The sequence below is a fragment of the Malus domestica genome, chromosome 17, assembly GCF_042453785.1.
Source record: "Malus domestica chromosome 17, GDT2T_hap1".
Lineage (NCBI taxonomy): Eukaryota > Viridiplantae > Streptophyta > Magnoliopsida > Rosales > Rosaceae > Malus > Malus domestica.
In genome coordinates, this window is record NC_091677.1 from 8,797,036 (window position 1) to 8,823,536 (window position 26,501).

Consider the following 26,501-nt stretch of genomic DNA (forward strand, 5'->3'; position numbering starts at 1 on the left):
CAAATATTCTTTCCCATTATCAGATCGAACAACTTGAATTTTAGCATGAAATTGGGTTTGAATCATTTGATGAAAGATTGGAAAAATAGACATAACCTCACTCTTATTTTTTAGTAAGTATACCCAAGAAACTCGAGTGCAGTCATCAATGAAAGAGACAAAGTATTTAGCACCAGTATAAGTAGGAATATGAAATGGTCCCCAAACATCAGAATGAATAAGAGAGAAAGGAACATTACTTTTATGGGAACTTAAAGGAAATGATACACGATGATTTTTAGAAAGAATGCAAGTTTCACAATGGAAATCAGAAACCTTGACTTTAGAAAATAAAGAAGGGAATAGATATTGCAGGTACTGAAATGAAGGGTGTCCCAATCTTTTGTGCCATAACCAAATTTTTTCAGAAGCTTCAAATTGTTTGGCCTCCACTTGACAACTGTAACTTGTCTTCTCACAATCTGGTGGTAAGTCCAAGTAGTATAGACCTCCCCTCTCTCTACCATGACCAATCAATGCTTTCGTTCGAATATCCTGAAACCAACAATGGGTAGGAGAAAAGATGGCAAGACAGTTTAGTTGATTTGTAAGTTTACCAATGGAAAGCAAATTGTGAGAAAGATTAGGAACATGTAAAACAAATGACAGAGATATGCCTGGTGTTAATGAGATGGAGCCTGCTCCAAACACTGGAGTAGAAATACCATTAGCAACTTTAACGGTATTTAAAGGTGGAGTAGTGTGAGAAACAAACCATGTAGAGTTATTGGTCATGTGGTCAGAAGCCCCTGAATCAATGATCCAAGGTTTATTGGGAGGAACAATTGTAGTGTTCAAGGCAAAACCAAAGTTACCTGCATCGACTAAGGAAGTAGAAGCAGTAGTAGGAGAAACTAAGTGAGCAGATTGATCCACCCGAGGTATGGAAGGTGTTGGTGTCAGGTGTGCTTGTGATCCACCAATGCCTTTCTTTTGATTTTCCTTCTTTTGAACCCACCAATCAGGATATCCATGCAGCTTGAAGCAAGTGTCTCTAGTATGCTTATCCTTGTCACAATAAGTACACGTCCTTGTATCAGTAGTTTTGGATCCACCTAATCGAGAATTGGAGACTCCACGGGGAAATCGAGATGGAGCAGCTACCATGGCGGATCCTTCCACTTGTGGGCCAACTAACATAATGGTTTGCCTACTTGCTTCAGCATTCACAAGAGCATAAGCAGCACGAACAGAAGGCAGAGTTGTTTGAGTCAAAACTTGACTGCGAACATGATCTAAATGAGGATCAAGACCAGCCAGAAAATCATACAATCTTTCTTCCGAAATTTCTGTCTCTCGGGTAGCAATATCATCAGCGCACTTCAATTTTCCAGGACTCAAGAAATCAATTTCTTGCCATGTTTGCTGAAGTTTACCATAATATGCAGATAAATGTTCTCCATTCTGGCGAGTCGCCAGTGCTTGACGGCGAAGTTCGTATAACTTTGATGCATCTTTTTCAATTGAGTAAGTTTGGGTAACAGCATCCCAAACATCTTTTGCAGTAGAGAGTCGGAGAAAAATGGCCCTTACATATCTGGTCATGGAGTTGAGTAACCAAGATTGAACTATGGCATTCTCTTCCTCCCATATAGCATACAATGCATCAGCTTCTGCTGGTGCCATTTTTGTTCCACTGACATAAGACCATTTACCTCTGCCAGTGATGTAGATGCGGACACTTTGGGACCATGAGGAATAGTTGGACCCATCCAACTTGTCTGAGGTGATATGTAGAGACATATCACTTTGAGTAACAGTAGCTGAAACAGTGGTCTTGGAGTCACCCATTATTACTGCCTCAGAGGTTATGGGTAAATTTGTTGAGTGATTCCAACGGGTATGGCTTATGGGGTATTGGGTAGTATATTTTTTTTTTGTGGAAAGATTTCTGGGTTTTTCAGAGATACTGCAAATGGGAAGAATATGGGAAAAGATGCAGCGGAATATGTATGGTTAACAAGCTGGATATGGGTAATAATGTTGGCAGATATGGCCAAATGAAAAAAGAGTAAGATTGGATTGGTATGAAAGTAGAAGACCTGTAGAATAGCAGGTCTTATTGGGTAGATGGCAGTAGTGCCAGTAAGTGAATCAGAATAGAAACTCTTTTTGGATCAGAATTGCTCTGATACCATGCCAAAATAGAGTTAATTCCTTGATATATTAGATGATTATTTCTCATTACAAGATGAACATATATATAGGGAAAGAAAGAAGACATAAAACCTAACTTTGCCTAACTTGCCTAACTTGCCTAACTTACCTAACTTGCCTAATTTACATAAAGAAAGTTGACTAGCCTAACTTCACTAGCCATCCAATACTCATGGCTGCTTTTAGTTGACAAGAACCTCAAAAAATGATTCCAGCGTTGATAAGGGAGATATCTGCATGTATGGATTTATGTCAGCATTTAGCATACGGGAGTTCAATAACTCACTGTAGGGAGTCAGAGAACAGTCAACCTTCTTCTGCGTCTCATTCTTGGAACTAGCCGCATCTTTTCCATTGTCAGCATTGGCATCCTCTACTCTGGTATCTAAAATTACAACAGTATCAAGATACTAAGAAGATCGATCAATGGAGCACAAGTCCAATGAGAAATATATTACTATTACAATTTACAGATGAGCTGCTTAAAGATAACTATACCACATAGTCATCATTCTGATAAACCATGCAAAAATCACATTGCTTCTGCCAGGAAAAGTCATTGATTGTATGTTCTCTAATTCATTGTATAGGTTATAAATGCAAAGGTTAATGCAGCAAAACTACCGATTTTATCTACCTTGAAACGGTATAATGACTAATATGCCAAGAACGCAACTTTCACAAAATTTACTTTGTCCGCAGGTTAGAAAAATGTTCTGAATCAGGTACAGAACCACTTTTAAAATCAATATACTTCCTTTTGTCTTGCAATTGAATACAACAACAACAACAACAACAAAGCCTTTTCCCACTAAGTGGGGTCGGCTATATGAATCCTAGAACGCCATTGCGCTCGGTTTTGTGTCATGTCCTCCGTTAGATCCAAGTACTCAAGTCTTTTCTTAGGGTCTCTTCCAAAGTTTTCCTAGGTCTTCCTCTACCCTTTCGGCCCTAAACCTCTGTCCCGTAGTCACATTTTCGAACCGGAGCGTCAGTAGGCCTTCTTTGCACATGTCCAAACCACCGGAACCGATTTTCTCTCATATTTCCTTCAATTTTGGCTACTCCTACTTTACCTTGGATATCCTCATTCCCAATCTTATCCTTTCTCGTGTCCCCATACATCCCACGAAGCATCCTCATCTCCGCTACACCCATTTTGTGTACGTGTTGATGCTTCACCGCCCAACATTCTGTCCCATACAACATCGCTGGCCTTATTGCCGTCCTATAAAATTTTCCCTTGAGCTTCAGTGGCCTACGACGGTCACACAACACGCCGGATGCACTCTTACATTTCCTCCATCCAGCTTGTATTCTATGGTTGAGATCTCCATCTAATTCTCCGTTCTCTTGCAAGATAGATCCTAGGTAGCGAAAACGGTCACTTTTTGTGATCTTCGCTAGATTGCTCCGGTCATTATTGTGGATAAGTATATAAAATGGATATAGATAGGAAAGCAAACACAAGATGTACGTGGTTCACCCAGATTGGCTACGTCCACGGAATAGAGGAGTTCTCATTAATTGTGAAGGGTTTACACAAGTACATAGGTTCAAGCTTTCCTTTAGTGAGTACAGGTGAATGATTTAGTACAAATGACATTAGGAAATATTGTGGGAGAATGATCTCGTAATCACGAAACTTCTAAGTATCGGAGTGTGGTATCGTCTTGACTTGCCTTATCTATCTCATAGGTAGATGTGGCATCTTCTCTGGAAGTACTCTTCCTCCATCCAGGGGTGGTATCTGTAACTGGTGGAGATGCACAAGGTAATGTATCAATTTCACTTGAAGCTTACTTGTAGTTTCAGGCTTGGTCAAGCGCGATACAAACCATGTAGTAGGAGTCCCCCAAGTCGCCGAGCTAGGGGATCTGCTGAAAGAGGTGACAGACAAGGTAAGCAATCAGAGCTCCGGCTGATTGTTCACATTCTCCCTATCTTGCAGGCAGCATGAAGGATAAAGAGAAGAAAAATGAGAAGAGATGATATGGGATACTTTTGCTTTTGAACAAGTAACTTTCCACAGGCTTATTCTTGAACTGGGCTGGAGGGTTTTCTGGTTTCCTCCAGAGTATAAGGCCGACTGAAGAATTTGAGGGTCAAAACAAGTCCATCAAATCTAGAGTACGTTCGACCCTGCTGATATGGGATATTTTTTCTTTTGACAGAGTAGTGGATGTATCGGCACGTGTGCTGTTACGCTTGTCTCCACATGCTTCCTTGTATCCTTCTCACTTGCCCTATCTGTTCCTCAGGCAGATGCGATATCTTCCCTGGAAGCATAAGATGTTGAAGATGAGTACTCGAGAGCAATGCCAGGTAAGTAATCAGGTAAGGGGTTCCAGGCAGTCAGTTCCTGGCTAGAAGCTTGATTCCAAGTGCTGACTGATTGCTCTCTTTCTCCTTGTCTTGCAGGTAAGAACAAGGCCAAAGGAAAAGACAGGGAAAAAGCATGATATGGGATACTCTTGCTTTTAACCCTGATGATATGAGATATTCTTGCTCTAGTATAGCTTGTTTACAGAGGTGTTATCAGGGGGAAAGAAAGCTGAATATTTCGAAAGGCTTCGTTGGGAGTGCCCTCTCAAATAAAAGGAGGGGTTGAGCATTTTTGCAGGTCTGCCTGTCCGTTGGGGATGGAGGTCGACATATATAGGAGTCTCCCTAACATCAAGTAATAATGCTATTCATTTACCCTGCTTAGTCATAGCACGGTAGTGGGAGCTGCCAGCTTCACATGTTTTAACTCTGTCAGAGCATTTTGAAAAAAGTGGTCTGTGGTATCTGGAAAGCTGATGTTGCGTGTGAAGATTACAGACAAGCTTTATCCAAGGAGATCCAGCTCTTGAAGTTGGGAAAGTGGTGCCTCTTCGGTTTTCGAACAAGCAATCCTGTCGGGGATCTGGCTCTCGAGATTCGGAGAACGATGCCTCTTCGATTTTTGAGAAAGCAATCCTGCTGGGGGTCTGGCTCTCGAGATTCAGAGAGTAGTGTCTCTTCGATTTTTGAGAAAGTAATCATGTTGGGAGTCTGGCTCTCGAGATTCGGAGGGCGGTGCCTCTTCGATTTTGGAGCAAGCAATCTTGTTGGGAGTGTTTTCTCGAATGTGAGTAAAGGTTGGGCATGTTTGCTAGTCTACCTTGCCACGAAGCACAGAGGTTGACACACAAGGACTTTCCAATTATCCAGCAGTGGTACTGTTCCTTTACCCTCTCTTCGATTTTTGAGAAAGTAATCATGTTGGGAGTCTGGCTCTCGAGATTCGGAGGGCGGTACCTCTTTGATTTTGGAGCAAGCAATCTTGTTGGGAGTGTTTTCCTCGAATGTGAGTAAAGGTTGGGCATGTTTTCTAGTCTACCTTGCCACGAAGCACAGAGGTTGACACACAGGGACTTTCCAATTATCCAGCAGTGGTACTGTTCCTTTACCCTCTCTTCGATTTTTGAGAAAGTAATCATGTTGGGAGTCTGGCTCTCGAGATTCGGAGGGCGGTGCCTCTTCGATTTTGGAGCAAGCAATCTTGTTGGGAGTGTTTTCTCGAATGTGAGTAAAGGTTGGGCATGTTTGCTAGTCTACCTTGCCACGAAGCACAGAGGTTGACACACCGGGACTTTCCAATTATCCAGCAGTGGTACTGTTCCTTTACCCTTGTGGGTAATAATATGGTAGCTAGACCTTCAAAATTTATGTGTCTAAACTTTGTTAGTGTTATTTCTTTGCTATTCTTTTACCCTTCTTGGTCAGAGCGATGTAGTGGGAGCTGCAAGCTTCACGTGTCTCAACTTTGTCAGAGAACTTTGGCAAAGTTATATGTGGTACCCATGAGCTACTGTTGCGTGTGGGAAGTGGGTGATTAAACAGTACGAGTCATGTGCTTTCTACTTCGCCAGAAATCTTCGACAGAATGCCCATAATTTCCGCAAAGCTGAGTGTGCGTGTGACAGGTGCTGACAAGGTTGGAAAAGTATGTGCCCCTTCGATTTCTGAGATCGGCCCTCATGGTCTCTGAGCAGCCTAGCTTTTGAGAAAGCAAGCCTCTTTGATTTCTGAGATCGGCCTTCGTGGTCTTTGAGCAGCCCAGCTTTTGAGAAAGCAAACGCCTCTTCGATTTCTGAGATCGACCCTCGTGGTCTCTGAGCAGCCCAGCTTTTGAGAAAGCAAACGCCTCTTCGATTTCTGAGCAGACGCCTCTTCGATTTCTGAAGCTTCGTCGAGTGCAGATTTTTATAGTGGCTAACATTAAGTTCCAAAGCACACTTGAATATCCACCAGTAGAAGCTCCATTCTTGCACTTCTAAGATCTTGATTTGTCCGACCTCTTCTCTCTTCAACACCTTTGAAAATGTCTGGCCCCTCCGACCGTCGTTTTGACTTGAACCTTGTTGAAGAGGCAGCCCCACCTTCTCCAGACAACATATGGCGCCCATCCTTCGTCTCCCCTACTGGTCCTCTTACCGTTGGGGATTCCGTGATGAAGAATGATATGACCGCTGCGGTAGTGGCCAGGAACCTTCTCACTCCCAAAGATAACAGACTACTTTCCAAACGGTCTGATGAGTTGGCTGTTAAGGATTCTCTGGCTCTCAGTGTTCAGTGTGCAGGTTCTGTGTCTAATATGGCCCAATGCCTATTTGCTCGAACCCGCCAAGTTGAATCATTGGCGGCTGAAGTGATGAGTCTCAAACAGGAGATTAGAGGGCTCAAGCATGAGAATAAACAGTTGCACCGGCTCGCACATGACTATGCTCTAAACATGAAGAGGAAGCTTAACTAGATGAAGGAATCTGATGGTCAGGTTTTACTTGATCATCAGAGATTTGTGGGTTTGTTCCAAAGGCATTTATTGCCTTCGTCTTCTGGGGCTGTACCGCGTAATGAAACTCCAAATGATCAACCTCTGATGCCTCCTCCTTCTAGGGTTCTGTCCAGTACTAAGGCTCCGAATGATCCCCCTCCGGTGCCTTCTCTTTCTGGGGCTCTACCGACTGCTGAGACTTCTCCTAAGCAACCTTTGTGAAGGCTCCCTCTTGTTTGTTTATTTTGACTCAAGTATATGTACATATTTGTAACTTATCGGGGATATCAATAAACAAGCTTTCCTTCATTTCAACGTATTGTGTTAAATACACCAAAGCCTTTTTCGCTAAGTTCTTTGAATTTTCTTTTGTTGAAGCTTATATGTTGAAGCTTTGTGAGTGGAGCATGTAGGTTGAGGTAGTGTTCCCTTAATTTCCCGAGTGAGGAAAACTTCTCGGTTGGAGACTTGGAAAATCCAAGTCACTGAGTGGGATCGGCTATATGAATCTTAGAACGCCATTGTGTTCTGTCCTGTGTCATGTCCTCCGTTAGATCCAAGTACTCTAAGTCTTTTCTTAGGGTCTCTTCCAAAGTTTTCCTAGGTTTTCCTCTACCCCTTTGGCCCTGAACCTCTGTCCCATAGTCGCATCTTCTAATCGGATCGTCAGTAGGCCTTCTTTGCACATGTCCAAACCACCGTAACCGATTTTCTCTCATCTTTCCTTCAATTTCGGCTACTCCTACTTTACCCCGGATATCCTCATTCCTAATCTTATCCTTTCTCGTGTGCCCACACATCCAACGAAGCATCCTCATCTTCGCTACACCCATTTTGTGTACGTGTTGATGCTTCACCGCCCAACATTTTGTGCCATACAGCATCGCCGGCCTTATTGCCGTCCTACAAAATTTTCCCTTGAGCTTTAGTGGCATACGGCGGTCACACAACACGCCGGATGCACTCTTCCACTTCATCCATCCAGCTTGTATTCTATGGTTGAGATCTCCATCTAATTCTCCGTTCTTTTGCAAGATAGATCCTAGGTAACGAAAACGGTCGCTCTTTGGTATTTCTTGATCTCCGATCCTCACCCCTAACTCGTTTTGGCCTCCATTTGCACTGAACTTGCACTCCATATATTCTATCTTTGATCGGCTTAGGCGAAGACCTTTAGATTCCAATACTTCTCTCCAAAGGTTAAGCTTTGCATTTACCCCTTCCTGAGTTTCATCTATCAACATTATATCGTCTGCGAAAAGCATACACCAAGGAATATCATCTTGAATATGTCCTGTTAACTCATCCATTACCAACGCAAAAAGGTAAGGACTTAAGGATGAGCCTTGATGTAATCCTACAGTTATGGGAAAGCTTTCGGTTTGTCCTTCATGAGTTCTTACGGCAGTCTTTGCTCCTTCATACATATCCTGTATAGCTTGGATATATGCTACTCGTACTCCTTTCTTCTCTAAAATCCTCCAAAGAATGTCTCTTGGGACCCTATCATACGCTTTTTCCAAATCTATAAAGACCATGTGTAAATCCTTTTTCCCATCTCTATATCTTTCCATCAATCTTCGTAAGAGATAGATTGCCTCCATGGTTGAGCGCCCTGGCATGAACCCGAATTGGTTGTCCGAAACCCGTGTCTCTTGCCTCAATCTATGCTCAATGACTCTCTCCCAGAGCTTCATTGTATGACTCATTAGCTTAATACCCCTATAGTTCATGCAATTTTGTACATCGCCCTTATTCTTGTAGATAGGCACCAAAGTGCTCGTTCGCCACTCATTTGGCATCTTCTTCGTTTTTAAAATCCTATTGAAAAGGTCAGTGAGCCATGTTATACCTGTCTCTCCCAAAACTTTCCACACTTCGATTGGTATATCGTCTGGGTCTATTGTTTTTCTATGCTTCATCTTCTTCAAAGCTACAACCACTTCTTCCTTCCGGATTCTACGATAAAAAGAGTAGTTTCTACACTCTTCTGAGTTACTCAACTCCCCTAAAGAAGCACTCCTTTCATGTCCTTCATTGAAAAGATTATGAAAATAACCTTTCCATCTGTCTTTAACCGCGTTCTCTGTAGCAAGAACCTTTCCATCCTCATCCTTGATGCACCTCACTTGGTTTAGGTCCCTTGTCTTCTTTTCCCTTGCTCTAGCTAGTTTATAGATATCCAACTCTCCTTCTTTGGTATCTAGTCGCTTATACGTATCGTCATAAGCTGCTAACTTAGCTTCTCTCACAGCTTTCTTCGCCTCTTGCTTCACTTTTCTATACCTTTCACCATTTTCATCGGTCCTATCCTTGTATAAGGCTTTACAACATTCCTTCTTAGCCTTCACCTTTGTTTGTACCTCCTCATTCCACCACCAAGATTCCTTTTGGTGTGGGGCAAAGCCCTTGGACTCTCCTAATACCTCTTTTGCTACTTTTCGGATACAACTAGCCATGGAATCCCACATTTGGTTAGCTTCCCCCTCTCTATCCCACACACACTGGGTGATTACTTTCTCTTTGAAAATGGCTTGTTTTTCTTCTTTTAGATTCCACCATCTAGTCCTTGGGCACTTCCAAGTCTTGTTCTTTTTTTCTCACTCTTTTGATATGTACATCCATCACCAACAAGCGATGTTGATTAGCCACGCTCTCTCCTAGTATAACTTTGCAATCCTTACAAGTTATACGATCCCCTTTCCTCATTAGAAGAAAATCTATTTGTGTTTTTTACGACCCACTCTTGTAGGTGATCACATGTTCTTCTCTCTTCTTAAAGAAGGTGTTGGCTAAGAAGAGATCATATGCCATTGCAAAATCCAAGATAGCTTCTCTATCCTCGTTTCTCTCCCCAAAACCATGGCCACCATGAAAACCTCCATAGTTGCCTGTCTCCCTGCCCACGTGTCCATTTAAATCTCCTCCTATAAATAACTTCTCCGTCTGAGCAATTCCTTGCACCAAGTCTCCAAGGTCTTCCCAAAATTTCTCCTTCGAACTCGTATCCAACCCTACTTGAGGTGCGTACGCACTAATCACATTGATAAGTTCTTGTCCTATTACAATCTTGATTGCCATGATTCTATCTCCTACCCTCTTGACATCTACAACATCTTGTGTCAAGGTCTTGTCCACGATGATGCCAACACCGTTTCTCGTTCTATTTGTGCCCGAATACCATAGTTTAAACCTTGAGTTTTCTAGATCCTTTGCCTTACGACCAACCCACTTAGTTTCTTGTAGGCACATAATATTTATCCTTCTCCTCACCATAACTTCTACTACTTCCATAGATTTTCCCGTCAAGGTTCCTATATTCCACGTTCCTAAACGCATTTTGCTCTCTTGAACTCTACCCTTCTGTCCTAGCTTCTTCACCCTTCCCCGTCTAATAGGATCAAAGTACTTCTTTTGTGTGTCCCGTGTAAAGTTGATAGGAGCATATGCTCCCAAACAACTTTGAGTGGAGTCGTTCGAAAAGAAGTTTCTATAGCCCTCTTACTCATTTAACACTGCATCCGGGTGCCGATGGAGATACAGCGACCCTTACTCACTTATCACTGTGCTCGGGCCACACAGCGCGCCACTTACGGGTGACGCCCTAGCTTTAGCGCGATTTCGTTCTGGATTCATTTTCATAAGGATTCGACGTAAGCTGTCGACTACCTGACGCCCTCCCCCTCCTCCTTTATCCGGGCTTGGGACCGGCAATGTAAGATAAACTTACACGGCGGAGTTTGTCTTGCAATTGAATACACTTCAAAAAAAAAAAAACGAACGGGCAAAGTTATAGCCGATAGCAAACCCAACCTTGTTCGGATTCTTGGCCTACTCTATTCATCCCACGAAGGACCTTATATGCCTCGGAGTGTACTGAATCCACTCTCATTGAGTAAATTTTGACTCCAGCTTCAAGAGTGCAGCAAGCCTGCACATATCGAGAAGTGATACATATTTAAGCAAACATAGCGTATCAATCGAATGTGTGAACTTTCGGCCACTCACCTCAAAAGTGGTTTTACCAAAATCTTGGTCTTGATGGATCATGGATTTCAAACTCCAAAACTTATCCGAAACATCGTAGTATCAATAGGCGGAATTTACCTTTTGAAAATTCGTCTCTGCATCCTTTTCCTCTTCAACGTTAATAATGTCCGTTAAATGGTCAATCAAATTCACCTCCCATGTATTTTTCTGATTAATTTTCTGCGCCTAACAGATCAAAATCGAACATAAAAAAAAAAAAAAAAAAAATTCACAACAAACATCAAAATCTAATACAGTACAAATGGCTCACTCATTTGACAAATAAAATACTAAAAAAATTGAAACTTTCTGTTAAAAAAATTAATTTCAAAACTTTCAATTACTTGAAAAATCTGAACTGACATTTTCACTGGCGAGTTTGATGCAATTCTGAAACAGCTCGAGGATCTGCGCCTTTCCGAGGCCGTGATTGGGGTCTCCCTGATGTGGCCGCAGATTGAGCGCAACGGACTTCCTCCAAATCGCGGCGGCGGGTGCTGCGCGAGCCTGCGCACGCTCGCGGTTGTCGTCATTGGAGCCGAGGAAGAAGGGGCTTGTTGGAGACTGGAGACGAGCGGCCATTGGGAGCCTCCGCTTCTAGGTTGCCGGATTAGGGCTCAGAGTGTCAGCCATTGCAATCGGGAAAATCGAATTGGGAAATTAGATTTGGGAAAGCTTATGAGGATGGATACTGATGGGACGAACAGGTTTCCCTCCATTTGATTTGTTTGAAATTGAGGGGTTGAAAAGGTATAGAGTGAAAGTGCGGATTTAGTCTTTGAACTATTACCTCACTTAAAATTATATCTTTGAATTATATTTTTGATAAAATAAGTCACTAAATTCATTAAATATTGCTAATTTCATCCATTATATTATATTTAAAGCTATTTTATCCAATTTTTCATCAATTTAAGTCACTTGACACACTTATAGTATAATACCGTTATTTTCTCAACTATAAGCCATTAACATTCATATAGGTTGCTGATTGACGTCTAATTTACCCTTCAAAGTTAACTCCATACAATATTTCTTTACAATAAAATTACCAATCCACCCTTCAATATGTATTACATTCAAGTAACGTGACTTAAATTAATGAAAAATTAAATATAGTAGCTTCAAATATAATATTAGGGATGTAATTGTCATATTTTTATAATTCAATGACTGATTTCTTTGAAAAAAATAGTTTTAGAAACCTAATTTTCACTCAAGTGATAATTTAAAGACTAAATTGACAGTTCACCCAAAGGTATAATATGTTGCTGCTCGTCCATATGATATAGACATTCATTTTCTTTTGTTGACCAATCTATGTCTGTGAATTTTACATTTGTGTATTGGGAGCTGCCAAGCTAGCATTTCAAAAAATTCATCATTCATTCTAACCAGTACTAGAATGCATAAATATAATTACTTTTTGCTACTGCTGTAAAATGTCACATGAAAAAGAAGGGATGCAAGATGAAGACTAAATGTTCAAACACGTACATTAATGTCTTTTCATTACAACCAGGTGGATTTGGTTTTATTATACAGGATCCAAACAACTATTCATTACAAACTTAAAAAAAAATTTGTAGCAATCCAAAACTAATAAGCATAATTTATAATAACATTAACACGAGGCAGAGTATTTAGCGTCTTGACGAGGCCAATTTTTTATTTTCCTGTCAAACACGCCTGCTCCATAAGTAGAAATGACTAACTCAAAAAGGAGGGAAAATTGCGTCCATATGAAAGATGCAACTGGAACACTTGTAAGCAAAGTAAGTAGAATAGCAATGGATGATTTTCCTTGAAGCATAATGGAAAGGGCTGAAGAAAAAGCTATCATCATTGCCACGACAGATTAAAAAAGGGTTACAAGGCCTAATATCATTTTTGTTGGCAATGATACAAGGAAATCATCTTCGGCATAACGCGATGTGAGGATTCCCAAAATTATCATTACTGAAGTTGTGGAAGAAAAGAGCGATATAACATCTGAAATTATAAAAGTTATGAATGTCGTCTTACTTAAGAATACAGGAAGACCTGTATCTTGTTTATTTCCACCAGGAACCGTAGACGCTACAGCAAACATGATAGTAACAATGAGAGCCCCTACAACTGTGCAAGATGTTGCTGTATCTTTCATTGCCTTTTCACCCTCTTTCACCAAGTCCTTGTGACCCTTGGTAAATAATTCACGTGGTGTCATCTCATCCGTTTTATTTATTACTTCATGATCTACAGGCCGTGCTAAACGTTCCACCTCCTGCATGTCATTCAACAAAAACTTTGAAGAGATGTAATATACATCCGAAGAGTAATTCTGATCTCTTGGTACAAATCCTTATGGCTAAGTCTCAAGGTATTTTCAGTTCAAGTTATGAAGGAATGGACCACAAATATATAAAATAACTTCTGATTTCCTTTTAAATTTCAATTATATACAAGAGAGAAGATGGTGAATAGGAGAAAGGAGGGGGTTCCATCATCAGTTTTCACGAATATAATTAAGTAGTCTCTTATATAATAACATAGATTTTATAAGTATAATATATAATTGATTCTATAGATAAGTAGTCACCTTGAACCATTGCAGTTCCCTTTGCATTTGCAAAGCTGGACCTTGAATACGATTAATCTGTGCGGCGGAGGAAATAGTTCCTACCACATGCAGCATGTTATTGCCCGACTTATCTTTCCCACTTACGAACGGTTCCCAGTTGCGTTGATCACCTAGTCCATATAATAGACTAAAAATTTTATGTTGACGACATTCAGCTGCAAATTGAAAGATGTTCCGGCCTTTTTCATTGGTGATGTCATGGAGTTTATAATTTGCCCTGCATAAATGAGTAATATACTCCACATGCTCTTTTTTTATTGCTAGGAACATTGCTTTTTCCAAGCCTTGCAATTCTTTAACATCTTTATTTTTCGTCACTTCACACATAAGAGGTAGAAATTCGAGGATCCGAACATGGGCCAATTTCATTCGATATATACGATTGAATCCTATGTTGACATTCAAAACAAATCAAACAATATACCCTTAATTCTGTATATAGAATTAGAAAATAATTGAAAATAAAATAAAATAAAAAGAATGTAATTAAAAATTATTAAGACAATAAATAGGAAAAGAAAAGAAAAGTGATTTTTACATACCCTTTTAAGACAAAGGTGTGTAAGAAACTATAATAAAGGTGATTTTTTACACACCTTTTTAAGTATTTCACACCCCTTATTTATATATAGACATTAGATTGAATAAAACAAATAGAATAAACAACTAAAATTAAACAAAGGTGTGTAAGAGACTATAATAAAAGACTAAAAAGAAAGTGTGAAATGAATTTCCCTAGAAATCAATTCATAATGTAGCGTACCCAAAAGTTTACTGAAGGTCTTGACAACTAGTCCACGAAATAAACTTGTACCTGCATTGAAATTCCAAATTGTCAGTAAAGTCTTCAATTACCAATTAGTTATATCCCCTTTTTATCAGGAAAAAAGAAGAGAGGAGGTTAGGTCATCTCCAACATAAGGGTCTAGAGGGTCGAAAATAGTCCGAAAATTTTCTCCAACTAAGAGCTAGGCCAGAGGGCTCATGGGCGGATTTTTTTTTTAAAACTGTCGATTATAACCGACAAAAAGAAAAGAAATAGTGTAGGCTATAACCGACACAAATAGAATTTTTTTTTTAATATAACAGCTAGCTGACGTCAGCTAGCCGTTATTTTTGAAATTTTTTTTTACAGTTGTATTTACAAATTTTGTTTCCTATAACTTCTATTTTTAAATTCTATTTTTTTCTATAACTTCCTATAACTTCTATTTCACAAAATTTGTTATATATTTTTTTAAATTCTATTTTTTTTCCTATAACTTCTATTTTACAAAAAAAAAATTCCTTTTTTTTTTAAATTCCATTTTTTTCCTATAACTTCTATTTCACAAAATTTGTTTCATATTTTTTTTTAAATTCTATTTTTTCTTATAACTTCTATTTTACAAAATTTGTTTCATATTTTTTTTAAATTTCATTTTTCCTATAACTTCCTAAGCCATTATACAACATTAAATTAAATTAAGTAACATGAAACAACATTAAACAATATGAAACAACATTAAATAACATTAACCAACATAAAAAAAACATTTAACAACATGAAACTTAAATACGTTAGCATATAACTTCCTATAGTTGACGTCATGCTGACGGCACTTAGCCGTTGGATTTGAATTTAAGTTGTAGTTTTTAAATAATAAATTATGTTTGGCCCTATGACTTTTGGCCCTCAGTTGGAGACGGTTTTTTGTGACAAAGCTAAAACGAGCCCTATGGCCCTTTGGCCCTCGGTTGGAGATGAAGACAAATATGACCATGTACTGTTCATTAAAATATTAATATCTTGGAGGGCCAGAGGGCTAAAACGAGCTCTCTGGCCAGCCCTCGGTTAGAGATGACCTTATATCCCCATTTAAACGATAAAATATGGTACAAAAATTTAATCTCTTTAGTATTACTTAATATGATACAAAATTGTGATGAGCTTCTTCGAAATCAAAATCAATAATGCTTAGATAGCCTCCTTGTGCCTGCACATTTTTACAGTTGTTGGAGGTGAGTTTCTTTGGAAACCAAAATCAACTACTCTAACCCACATATAAAAGACCTAGTAGGTGGTGGATTGCCTTGGTTAGACATTTTTCTTCTATCCACTCACTCCCAAGTTTAAACTCTCTTTTTTCCTTTAGTTTAGATGAGTCTAGAATATCGATTTTAATAAAAAGGCAAAAAGGTTCCAAACTCCAAAAATATTTGAAATAATTCCAAAACAAACACATTAATCAAACTTTAGTACCACCAGATTTGATAGTTTTGACCAATGTTCTAAAAGCCACTAGTCGGATTGCGGGGCCTAAGCGGTTTTATTCAAATTTGATTAAATTATTATATGACTTATAAATAGTGTATTTATAATACATAGTTGTACTGAAAACCATAAACTGCAATATATAATGATATATTAATTAATAGGTTGCAATGGATAAAAATATAAGACGAAGACTTGATATGTATGTTGATAGAAGATAAGCCCCACCATCATTTGAAACCAAGTTAGAAAGGAGGTAAATATGAAGAAGATGACATCCTACATATCCATTGTCGAGGTAGATACCATAGTAGTAGGAATGTAGGAGTGCAAAAAAAAAGAGGAAGCATCCAAATGCGTCTACAAATCAACTCAAATAAAAAGGGAAAATAAAAATGACATATACAGAACCATTAGGGAGATTGACCTTGCCAATTTCACTTCAAGAATAAACGCTTCTCCTAAAATATGGTCAATGGGTTTATCTTGAAATATAAGGGCTTCTCCTAAAATATGCTTGCTAAGTACTCATTAAGAAAACATTAACAAAAACAAACAAATGGCACGTCTGTCATGTAACATGCGTACCTGAGCAAATGAGATGCCTTTGCCTTTTATTACTCTGGTCTCCATCTTCCGGTATTTCAACTTTTATACGAACATCATCATCTTCCTTAATGGTAGGCATTGGTTTTATTTGTATGCCTATCAAGATAAGAACACAAGCCCACTAATATATTAATACGCGATATAAACTAGTTCCTTGAACCAAGAATTTTCTATTGCTGCGTCTAATAAGAATAAAAGAAAATAGAAAGTTTAATTAGGACAAAATTTAAAATGAAGAGAAAATGGAAAGCATTACTAACCGTCATAAATCCATTGTTCCCAGAAATTGAGCGAGCTTCCACTTAGGAATGCAGAACTTATACTAGCTAGTTCATATAAAGGCATTTTCCCGCTAAAATCTTTAGCAATGACTAACTCTGGGCGGTGCTAAATTAAATCCCACGCAATATCTACATATTGTGGAGTGTTTAGAAATAACCTCCATAGATCTAGTTATAAAATGAGCTTAGTCTCAACATTATTAATATACAGCGGTTTTATAGTATTTATACAAGGAAAAAAAATTAAGGCGCCACTAATAATAATTATCATTTGAATGTTGATCTTACCAAATCTTTTAAACATAACTGTTGATAATAAGCATAGCGCATTCAGAATCGTTCAGGGTTTCGGGCGGACTGGCGAAACAAAGGTATTGAGCCATTTCTTCTGCTCCTTCACGATGAGCCTGAATACGTGGGGTAATTTTGCGGGCCAAAGGGCTGGTTTTCGAGGGAGGAAGGACAATACTGAGTAACTTCTTGTTCTTTTCAACCATGCGTTTTGCTAGTTCGACGCTTTCTGGAGTACTTTTTATAACATAATGAAGAGCGGTAAGACCGATATCGTCTTGTATTTCCAAGTCTTTTGGACTCATTAAGTCCACCAATTCTTTTGCAATGTCCACCTCCTTCCCATAGACTGCCCAGTGAAGAATTGTCACACCGGTCTCATGTCTTGCACTTACTGCCTTGGGATATAGCTTAAGAAGCTGCATTACAGATTCCCAATCACCGCTCTTCACGAAACCCGGAATAAATGGATTAGCGTAGCGTTCTTCGTCTCCTGCCAAGCTAGCTAACGTTACATATATATCCCCATAATGTACGTAACATATAGTTGTTACCCTCATCACCAAAACAAAAACATATAGACTATATACTTCTTACGCATTTCTCTTATTCTTCTTCAATTTATTGTATATATAGACTACTTTTGTTCTGTTTTACCATTGAATACCATCTATTTTTCTTTGTAAATTGCAACTGTTAATAGGAATTCAAAGTCGATGACATTATGCATTTTAGTTTTCTCCTTGAAAAAGCAAAATAAATGACTATTTTAGAGTGCAAATAACAATGTAAAATTTGAAAGGAGTTTAATTAATAAATATTGAACAGAAATCTTCGTGAGAATCGAGACATAATACCTTCATGGGGCGATTCTTCTATGGCATCATTCTTTGGCTCTGCCTCAACAATGTTTGGGTTGTTATTCGTGTGATCGTCGAATATCTCCCCTAGAAAGCAGAATCATTTATGTTTATACACCATCATTCTCTATTGCGAAATATATTTCTCTCTTTTCCTATCTTATTTTTGCTGTAGTTTAAATTGAACTATTCAATGAAGGATAGATCTAATTCAACTAAAAAGAGCCAAGTCGAAGCCGAAATTGACACTACTCACACAATTGACGTCTCTCTTTTTTTTAAAATGCCGTACCCAGTGCACAAGGCTCCCGCTTTACGCAGGGTCTGGGAGAGGTGAATGTCGGCTAGTCTTACCCCCATTTATGGAGAGGCTGCTCCCAAGTCTCGAACCCGAGACCTACCGCTCATGGACGAAGGTACTTGCCATCGCACCAAGTGCGACCTCTTGACGTCTCTCTTTTGATTGATAAAAAAAAAAAATCTCTTTTTAATGAATATTAACAAAAAAAAAGTCAAATATTAGTGGCTTTTCCTTTTGGAAGGCCAAATAAATTGGGCTCACTACACTTTGTATACAGTACGACAAAAAGGCAAAAGAGGTATGTTTGGCGGAGGAGGATTCTCTCCTCCTTTTTTCCCATCCAATTTCATCCTTCTTGTTTGTATGGTCACAGTTAAGTCACGTCAACATTTTATATTGATTTTTTTATAAAAATAATAAGAAAAAAAGACATGGCTTATCTGTAACCACACAAACAAATGAAGGATGGAAGTGGATGGGAAAAAAGGAGAAGAGAATCCTCATCCATGTTTGGCACCTCAAAGTTGAGGAGTTCCTCATAAAAAATATAAAAAATATAAAATTAGTGATTCATTCACAGTTCGTGCTTATGATAAAAATTGTTCAAATTATAAATCACTTAATAAAAATCATCTTTGTAGAAAATTAATTAATTTTAAAATTGTTTAACCAATCAACAACAACAACAACAACAACAAAGCCTTTTCCCACTAAGTAGGGTCGGCTATATGAATCCTAGAACGCCATTGCGCTCGATTTTGTGTCATGTCCTCCGTTAGATCCAAGTACTCTAAGTCTTTTCTTAGAGTCTCTTCCAAAGTTTTCCTAGGTCTTCCTCTACCCCTTTGGCCCTGAACCTCTGTCCCGTAGTCACATCTTCGAACCGGAGCGTCAGTAGGCCTTCTTTGCACATGTCCAAATCACCGGAACCGATTTTCTCTCATCTTTCCTTCAATTTCGGCTACTCCTACTTTACCTCGAATATCCTCATTTCCAATCTTATCATTTCTTGTGTGCCCACACATCCCACGAAGCATCCTCGTCTCCACCACACCCATTTTATGTACGTGTTGATGCTTCACCGCCCAACATTCTGTGCCATACAACATCGCTGGCCTTATTGCCGTCCTATAAAATTTTCCCTTGAGCTTCAGTGGCCTACGACGGTCACACAACCCGCCGGATGCACTCTTACACTTCATCCATCCAACTTCTATTCTATGGTTGAGATCTCTCTCTAATTCTCCGTTCTCTTGCACGATATATCCTAGGTAGCGAAAACGGTCGCTTTTTGTGATCTTCGCTAGATTGCTCCGATCATTAGTGTGGATAAGTATATAAATGGATATAGATAGGAAAGCAAACACAAGATGTACGTGGTTCACCCAGATTGGCTACGTCCACGGAATAGAGGAGTTCTCATTAATTGTGAAGGGTTTACACAAGTACATAGGTTCAAGCTTTCCTTTAGTGAGTACAGGTGAATGATTTAGTACAAATGACATTAGGAAATATTGTGGGAGAATGATCTCGTAATCACGAAACTTCTAAGTATCGGAGTGTGGTATCGTCTTGACTTGCCTTATCTGTCTCATAGGTAGATGTGGCATCTTCTCTGGAAGTACTCTTCCTCCATCCAGGGGTGGTATCTTTAACTGGTGGAGATGCACAAGGTAATGTATCAATTTCACTTGAAGCTTACTTGTAGTTTCAGGCTTGGTCAAGCGCGATACATACCATGTAGTAGGAGTCCCTCAAGTTGCCGGGCTAGGGGATTTGCTGAAAGAGGTGACAGACAAGGTAAGCAATCAGAGCTCCGGCTGATTGTTCACATTCTCCCTATCTTGCAGGCAGCATGAAGGATAAAGAGAAGAAAAATGAGAAGAGATGATATGGGATACTTTTGCTTTTGAAGAAGTAACTTTCCACAGGCTTATTCTTGAACTGAGCTGGAGGGTTTTCTGGTTTCCTCCAGAGTATAAGGTCGACTGAAGAATTTGAGGGTCAAAACAAGTCCATCAAATCTAGAGTACGTTCGACCCTACTGATATGGGATACTTTTGCTTTGACAGAGTAATGGATGTATCGGCACGTGTGCTGTTACGCTTGTCTCCACATGCTTCCTTGTATCCTTCTCACTTGCCCTATATGTTCTTCAGGCAGATGCGGTATCTTCCCTGGAAGCATAAGATGTTGAAGATGAGTACTCGAGAGCAATGCCAGGTAAGTAATCAGGTAAGGGGTTCCAGGCAGTCAGTTCCTGGCTGGAAGCTTGATTCCAAGTGCTGACTGATTGCTCTCTTTCTCCTTGTCTTGCAGGTAAGAACAAGGCCAAAGGAAAAGACAGGGAAAAAGCATGATATGGGATACTCTTGCTTTTAACCCTGATGATATGAGATATTCTTGCTCTAGTATAGCTTGTTTGCAGAGGTATTATCGGGGGGAAAGAAAGCTGAATATTTCGAAAGGCTTCGTTGAGAGTGCCCTCTCATATATGAGGAAGGGTTGAGCATTTTTGCAGGTCTGTCTGTCCGTTGGGGATGGAGGTTGACATATATAGGAGTCTCCTTAACAACAAGTAGTAATGCTATTCCTTTACCCTGTCAGAGCACTTTGAAAAAGTGGTCTGTGGTATGTGGAAAGCTGATGTTGCGTGTGAAGATTACAGACAGCTTTATCCAAGGAGATCCGGCTCTTGCAGTTGGGAAAGTGTTGCCTCTTCGGTTTTCGAACAAGCAATCCTATTGGGGATCTGGCTCTCGAGATTCGGAGAACGATGCCTCTTCGATTTTTGAGAAAGTAATCATGCTGGGGGTCTGGCTCTCGAGATTCGGAGAGCGGTGTCTCTTCGATTTTTGAGAAAGTAATCATGTTGGGAGTCTGGCTCTCGAGATTCGGAGGGCGGTGCCTCTTCGATTTTGGAGCAAGCAATCTTGTTGGGAGTGTTTTCTCGAATGTGAGTAAAGGTTGGGCATGTTTGCTAGTCTACCTTGCCACGAAGCACAGAGGTTGACACACAGGGACTTTCCAATTATCCAGCAATGGTACTGTTCCTTTACCCTCTCTTCGATTTTTGAGAAAGTAGTCATGTTGGGAGTCTGGCTCTCGAGATTCGGAGGACGGTGCCTCTTCGATTTTGGAGCAAGCAATCTTGTTGGGAGTGTTTTCTCGAATGTGAGTAAAGGTTGGGCATGTTTGCTAGTCTACCTTGCCACGAAGCACAGAGGTTGACACACAGGGACTTTCCAATTATCCAGCAGTGATACTGTTCCTTTACCCTTGTGGGTAATAATATGGTAGCTAGACCTTCAAAATTTTATGTGTCTAAACTTTGTTAGTGTTGTTTCTTTGCTATTCTTTTACCCGTCTTGGTCAGAGCGATGTAGTGGGAGCTGCAAGCTTCACGTGCTCAACTTTGGCAGAGAACTTTGGCAAAGTTATCTGTGATACCCATGAGCTACTATTGCGTGTGGGAAGTGGGTGATTGAACAGTAAGACTCATGTGCTTTCTACTTCACCAGAAGTCTTCGACAGAATGCCCATAATTTCCGCAAAGCTGAGTGTGCGTGTGACAGGTGCTGACAAGGCTGGAAAAGTAGGTGCCTCTTCGATTTCTGAGATCGGCCCTCGTGGTCTCTGAGCAGCCCAACTTTTGAGAAAGCAAGCGCCTCTTCGATTTCTGAGATCGGCCTTCGTGGTCTTTGAGCAGCCCAGCTTTTGAGAAAGCAGACGCCTCTTCGATTTCTGAGATCGACCCTCGTGGTCTCTGAGCAGCCCAACTTTTGAGAAAGCAAACGCCTCTTCGATTTCTGAGCAGGCGCCTCTTCGATTTCTGAAGCTCCGTCGAGCGTAGATTTTTATAGGGGCTGGCATTAAGTTCCAAAGCACACTTGAATCTCCACCAGTAGAAGCTCCATTCTTACACTTCTAAGATCTTGATTTGTTCGACCTCTTCTCTCTTCAACACCTTTGAAAATGTCTGGCCCCTCCGACCGTCGTTTTGACTTGAACCTTGTTGAAGAGGCAGCCCCGCCTTCTCCAGACAACATATGGCGCCCATCCTTCGTCTCCCCTACTGGTCCTCTTACCGTTGGAGATTCCGTTATGAAGAATGATATGACCGCTGCGGTGGTGGCCAGGAACCTTCTCACTCCCAAAGATAACATACTACTTTCCAAACGATCTGATGAGTTAGCTGTTAAGGATTCTCTGGCTCTCAGTGTTCAGTGTGCAGGTTCTGTGTCTAATATGGCCCAACGCCTATTTGCTCGAACCCGCCAAGTTGAATCATTGGCGGCTGAAGTGATGAGTCTCAAACAGGAGATTAGAGGGCTCAAGCATGAGAATAAACAGTTGCACCGTCTCGCACATGACTATGCTACAAACATGAAGAGGAAGCTGGACCAGATGAAGGAATCTGATGGTCAGGTTTTACTTGATCATCAGAGATTTGTGGGTTTGTTCCAAAGGCATTTATTGCCTTCGTCTTCTGGGGTTGTACCGCGTAATGAAGCTCCAAATGATCAACCTCTGATGCCTCCTCCTTCTAGGGTTCTGTCCAGTACTGAGGCTCCGAATGATCCCCCTCCGGTGCCTTCTCTTTCTGGGGCTCTACCGACTGCTGCGACTTCTCCTAAGCAACCTTTGTGAAGGCTCCCTCTTGTTTGTTTATTTTGACTCATGTATATGTACATATTTGTAGCTTATCGGGGATATCAATAAATAAGCTTTCCTTCATTTCAACGTATTGTGTTAAATACACCAAAGCCTTCTTCGCTAAGTTCTTTGAATTTTCTTTTGTTGGAGCTTTGTGAGTGGAGCATGTAGGTTGAGGTAGTGTTCCCTTAATTTCCTGAGTGAGGAAAACTTCTCGGTTGGAGACTTGGAAAATCCAAGTCACTGAGTGAGATCGGCTACATGAATCTTAGAACGCCATTGTGCTCGGTCCTGTGTCATGTCCTTCGTTAGATCCAAGTACTCTAAGTCTTTTCTTAGAGTCTCTTCCAAAGTTTTCCTAGGTCTTCCTCTACCCCTTCGGCCCTGAACCTCTGTTCCATAGTCGCATCTTCTAATCGGAGCGTCAGTAGGCCTTCTTTGCACAAGTCCAAACCACCGTAACCGATTTTCTCTCATCTTTCCTTCAATTTCGGCTACTCCTACTTTACCCCGGATATCCTCATTCCTAATCTTATCCTTTCTCGTGTGCCCACACATCCAACGAAGCATCCTCATCTCCGCGACACCCATTTTGTGTACGTGTTGATGCTTCACCGCCCAACATTCTGTGCCATACAGCATCGCCGGCCTTATTGTCGTCCTATAAAATTTTCCCTTGAGCTTCATTTGTAACGCTTATATCGAATCTAACCATCTATTTTTAGACTGTTCAATAACTAAATGATCTCATATTTTATTAAATTTACATAAAAAAATCTTTACCAAGTGATTTATAACATTAACAATTTTGATCACAAGCATAATATTCTTCAAATCGATCACAAAGTATTTTGATAATGAACTTCTCCTCGTCCTGTGAGGATCCAAGTTAATTCCAAAGACAAATGCCTAATTATATGGAAAAGGGGAAGGTGGACATACCGTTTCCTGTGGCTTGGGATGATTCAGCTGGCTTCAACTTTTCTGCCAAAATATCCCAGGCAACTTTGGCTGTACTGGCTCCCATAATAGAAGAAAGAGTATCGGCTCCACAAGAAATCTGGATGGAGTGCAAAGCCTTGGCATTACTCTTCCTCCAAGCTTTAAATTCAACTTCGCCATCTTCTTGTCTAGGAGGCTCAGTGGTGGCTTCCACGACGTCCCAAAGATCTTTTGCCAACAGGTAGGTTTTAACTAGCAAACTCCATTCTTCATAGTTATTTTTGTCTAGAAGTGCATGAACAATTGGACTAGGGACAACTGTGCGTGTCATCTTCAAACTGTAAATTTATGTCGATGGAGCACATGTTAGATCAAACTAGTAAGAAAAAATTAATACTCACGGATTGAATTTTTGGGCAATCTTCAGATTAAGCTATGTGCACATAGTGCAGCCGAAGTTCATCTTTGGGTATGCTCGTTTATGAAAACAAATCAGCCATTAAAAAAAGACTCGAGAGATCACTATCAACTGGACATGGGAGCACATACTGAAGACAAAAAACAAAGGGATCCAGCTCCACCCGGACAAATTAATTGAGACAGTAAGCCCTAAAGTCGCCGTAATGCCAGTCTCCCGCGAAGTCAACCCCCTCTTTGCTTCAAATTGATTTCTCTCCCTCTTATAAAACTCGACGAACCCACAGCCCAGATTTCCCCTCCTTGCTTCACGGAGGAACACCTGGCTGGTTCCGCTCTGGATCTGATCCAACGTCAAGTTGTAAACCGCAATTCTAGCTTCCTCCGCTACCCAGCAGCTCCCTTGCTAGGCAGTTTCCTTTGAGACAAAACAAAACAAATTCAAAGTTTTTTAACTTTGAAGAAGAAGAAAGCCAGAGTAATTTGAGTGAAACGGGAGAAAAGGAGGGAGAGGGGAGAGAGACAGTGGTCGGAAGAAAAAAGGGTGAATTAGTCTTTCCGTAATCAAATCTTACTTATTAACAATATTTACCAATGAAGTTATGACATGTGAAACAAAAAAAATAGGGATGTGCTATCCACACACCCTAAATTACTTTCCACACACCCCTTGTTAATTTATGTCCGTTGATCTTCTTCAATTCATCCGATCCGACGGCCGAAAATTAAAAGGGTGTGTGAGAAGTAAAATGGGGTGTGTGGATATCACACCCCAAAAAATAATGTGCAATGACAATGGAGATGGTCAATAAATGTTTGGTTTTTTTATGTTTTCTCTTTATGCTATATGTTTTTTAATCACTCTGTCTATGTGTCAATTTTATTGATGGTTATAGTTAACAAATAAGAATTAATGATGAAATGACTAATTTGCCATTGAATTTGACGAAATTGATTTTGCAATCTAACGGCAATTGGTTAATTAAATTTACTAATTTTAAATAGTTCAAAATATTAATTTACCAAAAAATATTTAGAATATCAACTTTAATTAAAATAATAATTCAAAAGTCAAACCGCAATTTGTCTTAAATTTTTATTCTTATATCTTTGTTTCATTGTCACCAAATTTTACGCAACGGTGTATTTGTAACATTTAATTGTTGTCATTCTAGTCACACCCAAAAAAATTTTGACGAAATTATTGGAAGATGTGATAACGTACACACTGATGATGTTCAACTTAACTGTCATGTCCCACCTTCTTTTTAAACATTCTAGGCACCACTAGAATTCTCCACAACAGTGATCAGAAATTGTTTTCTTTCGTACACGCTTAATGGTGCCAACTTAGAGACTGCAAACGGCCATAGCAATGAAAAAAAAGAAAACTAATGAAAAGGGCTTGAAAATTTTGAGTTTTAATGATAAGGACAAAATAAAGGGTAAAGTGAATAGTATCAGGATTGACTTTTTAGTGTAAAAATGTGGTTTTTTGTTAAAGTAAACAGTACCGGGTGCTTTTCGTTAAAGTTCCCATGAAAAAAAGGACGAGTCAATTTTGGGAGGCTTCATGAAGCATGGTCCACGATTTTTTCTTTTTATAAAGAAAATTTTAACGAAAAATTTCTGGTAATGTTCATTTTAATAAAAAATTATATTTTTACATTAAAAGGTTAATTCTAGTACTATTTATTTTATCTTTTATTTTGTCATCTTAGTTAAAACTCAAAGTTTTTAATTTTTTTTTAGTTTTCCTTTTTATAAATGCAGAGTATATATAGTATACGATGCATGGTATCGTGGAGTGAAAATTTTCCATTAAACTGGATATTAAGCATTTTTCAATTCAAAAGGCATTATAAGCCATTCGAAATGGCATTCGCTACAACTAGTCTAAGGGCTAGTTTGGTATTGCTGTGCTTTGAAAAAAAGCTGCTGTAAGAATAAGCGGCTGTGCTGTGAGAATAAGCGGCTGTGAAATAAATCAGCAGAGCGTTTGGTAAACTTTTTTGTAAAAGTGCTTTTGGAAAAAAAAGCAGTCTGATAGTGGGTCTTTTCATTAAAGGAGCATTGTAGTTCTGTGTGCTTTGAAAAAAAACTAGTTTTCCAAAGCTGCAAATAGCAGCTTCAGCTTTTTCCTTTGATTTCAGCTTATTCTCACAGCAGCTTCCAAAATAAGTCTTTTTTTTTTAGTTTACCAAACACCTAAAACCCTCACAGCTTTTTTTCATGGGTGCT

The 26,501-nt window shown here is 39.7% G+C and overlaps 4 protein-coding genes across 7 annotated transcripts; all 4 read right to left on the reverse strand.

The window, feature by feature from the left end:
* Positions 1–370: 370 nt before the first annotated feature.
* On the reverse strand, positions 371–1,933 carry LOC114827048 (uncharacterized). Its single transcript, XM_029108564.2, has 2 exons — positions 855–1,933; positions 371–534 (listed from the first exon to the last, which is right to left on the reverse strand). The coding sequence occupies exons 1-2, from the start codon at positions 1,828–1,830 to the stop codon at positions 500–502; spliced, it is 1,011 nt and encodes a 336-aa protein (XP_028964397.2). The 5' UTR covers positions 1,831–1,933; the 3' UTR covers positions 371–499.
* Positions 1,934–2,378: 445 nt separating this feature from the next.
* Positions 2,379–11,728, reverse strand: LOC103427192 (condensin complex subunit 2-like). The gene is made up of 4 exons (XM_070816320.1): positions 11,390–11,728; positions 11,105–11,212; positions 10,811–10,928; positions 2,379–2,581 (listed from the first exon to the last, which is right to left on the reverse strand). The coding sequence occupies exons 1-4, from the start codon at positions 11,606–11,608 to the stop codon at positions 2,379–2,381; spliced, it is 648 nt and encodes a 215-aa protein (XP_070672421.1). The 5' UTR covers positions 11,609–11,728.
* Positions 11,729–12,504: 776 nt separating this feature from the next.
* On the reverse strand, positions 12,505–16,602 carry LOC139193502 (ankyrin repeat-containing protein NPR4-like). The gene is made up of 4 exons (XM_070816535.1): positions 16,492–16,602; positions 14,413–14,463; positions 13,608–14,038; positions 12,505–13,292 (listed from the first exon to the last, which is right to left on the reverse strand). The coding sequence occupies exons 1-4, from the start codon at positions 16,589–16,591 to the stop codon at positions 12,885–12,887; spliced, it is 990 nt and encodes a 329-aa protein (XP_070672636.1). The 5' UTR covers positions 16,592–16,602; the 3' UTR covers positions 12,505–12,884.
* LOC139193503 (uncharacterized) lies at positions 16,245–24,811 on the reverse strand. 4 transcript variants are annotated; one of them, XR_011577701.1, is made up of 6 exons: positions 24,393–24,801; positions 23,844–24,181; positions 17,942–18,031; positions 17,082–17,577; positions 16,773–16,922; positions 16,245–16,608 (listed from the first exon to the last, which is right to left on the reverse strand). XR_011577701.1 is itself a non-coding variant. In XM_070816536.1 (4 exons), the coding sequence occupies exons 2-4, from the start codon at positions 24,172–24,174 to the stop codon at positions 17,090–17,092; spliced, it is 909 nt and encodes a 302-aa protein (XP_070672637.1). In that variant the 5' UTR covers positions 24,175–24,181; positions 24,393–24,811; the 3' UTR covers positions 16,928–17,089. The 4 variants fall into 4 exon arrangements, 2 of the variants coding, with proteins under 2 accessions (XP_070672637.1, XP_070672638.1); XR_011577702.1 differs by lacking the exon at positions 17,942–18,031 and having other exon boundaries at positions 24,393–24,768; XM_070816536.1 differs by lacking the exons at positions 16,245–16,608; positions 16,773–16,922 and having other exon boundaries at positions 16,928–17,577; positions 24,393–24,811.
* Between the last annotated feature and the right edge of the window lie 1,690 nt (positions 24,812–26,501).

What these genes read in the sequence shown, in the direction of transcription:
- LOC114827048 (XM_029108564.2), bottom strand. Translation starts at nt 1,830, where the DNA reads ATGGGTGACTCCAAGACCACTGTTTCAGCTACTGTTACTCAAAGTGAT. An exon ending in TACTTCCTTAGTCGATGCAG is followed by an intron (nt 535 to 854) that starts GTAACTTTGGTT and finishes TGTTGGTTTCAG; the next exon opens with GATATTCGAACGAAAGCATT.
- LOC103427192 (XM_070816320.1), bottom strand. Translation starts at nt 11,608, where the DNA reads ATGGCCGCTCGTCTCCAGTCTCCAACAAGCCCCTTCTTCCTCGGCTCC. An exon ending in CAGAGACGAATTTTCAAAAG is followed by an intron (nt 10,929 to 11,104) that starts GTAAATTCCGCC and finishes CGATATGTGCAG; the next exon opens with GCTTGCTGCACTCTTGAAGC. An exon ending in AGGCCAAGAATCCGAACAAG is followed by an intron (nt 2,582 to 10,810) that starts GTTGGGTTTGCT and finishes TTGTAATTTTAG; the next exon opens with ATACCAGAGTAGAGGATGCC.
- LOC139193502 (XM_070816535.1), bottom strand. Translation starts at nt 16,591, where the DNA reads ATGCCTACCATTAAGGAAGATGATGATGTTCGTATAAAAGTTGAAATA. An exon ending in GACCTTCAGTAAACTTTTGG is followed by an intron (nt 14,039 to 14,412) that starts GTACGCTACATT and finishes ATGTCAACATAG; the next exon opens with GATTCAATCGTATATATCGA. An exon ending in GGGAACTGCAATGGTTCAAG is followed by an intron (nt 13,293 to 13,607) that starts GTGACTACTTAT and finishes AATGACATGCAG; the next exon opens with GAGGTGGAACGTTTAGCACG.
- LOC139193503 (XM_070816536.1), bottom strand. Translation starts at nt 24,174, where the DNA reads ATGACACGCACAGTTGTCCCTAGTCCAATTGTTCATGCACTTCTAGAC. An exon ending in ATCCCAAGCCACAGGAAACG is followed by an intron (nt 18,032 to 23,843) that starts GTATGTCCACCT and finishes TCTGCTTTCTAG; the next exon opens with GGGAGATATTCGACGATCAC. An exon ending in AGAAGAATCGCCCCATGAAG is followed by an intron (nt 17,578 to 17,941) that starts GTATTATGTCTC and finishes CTAGCTTGGCAG; the next exon opens with GAGACGAAGAACGCTACGCT.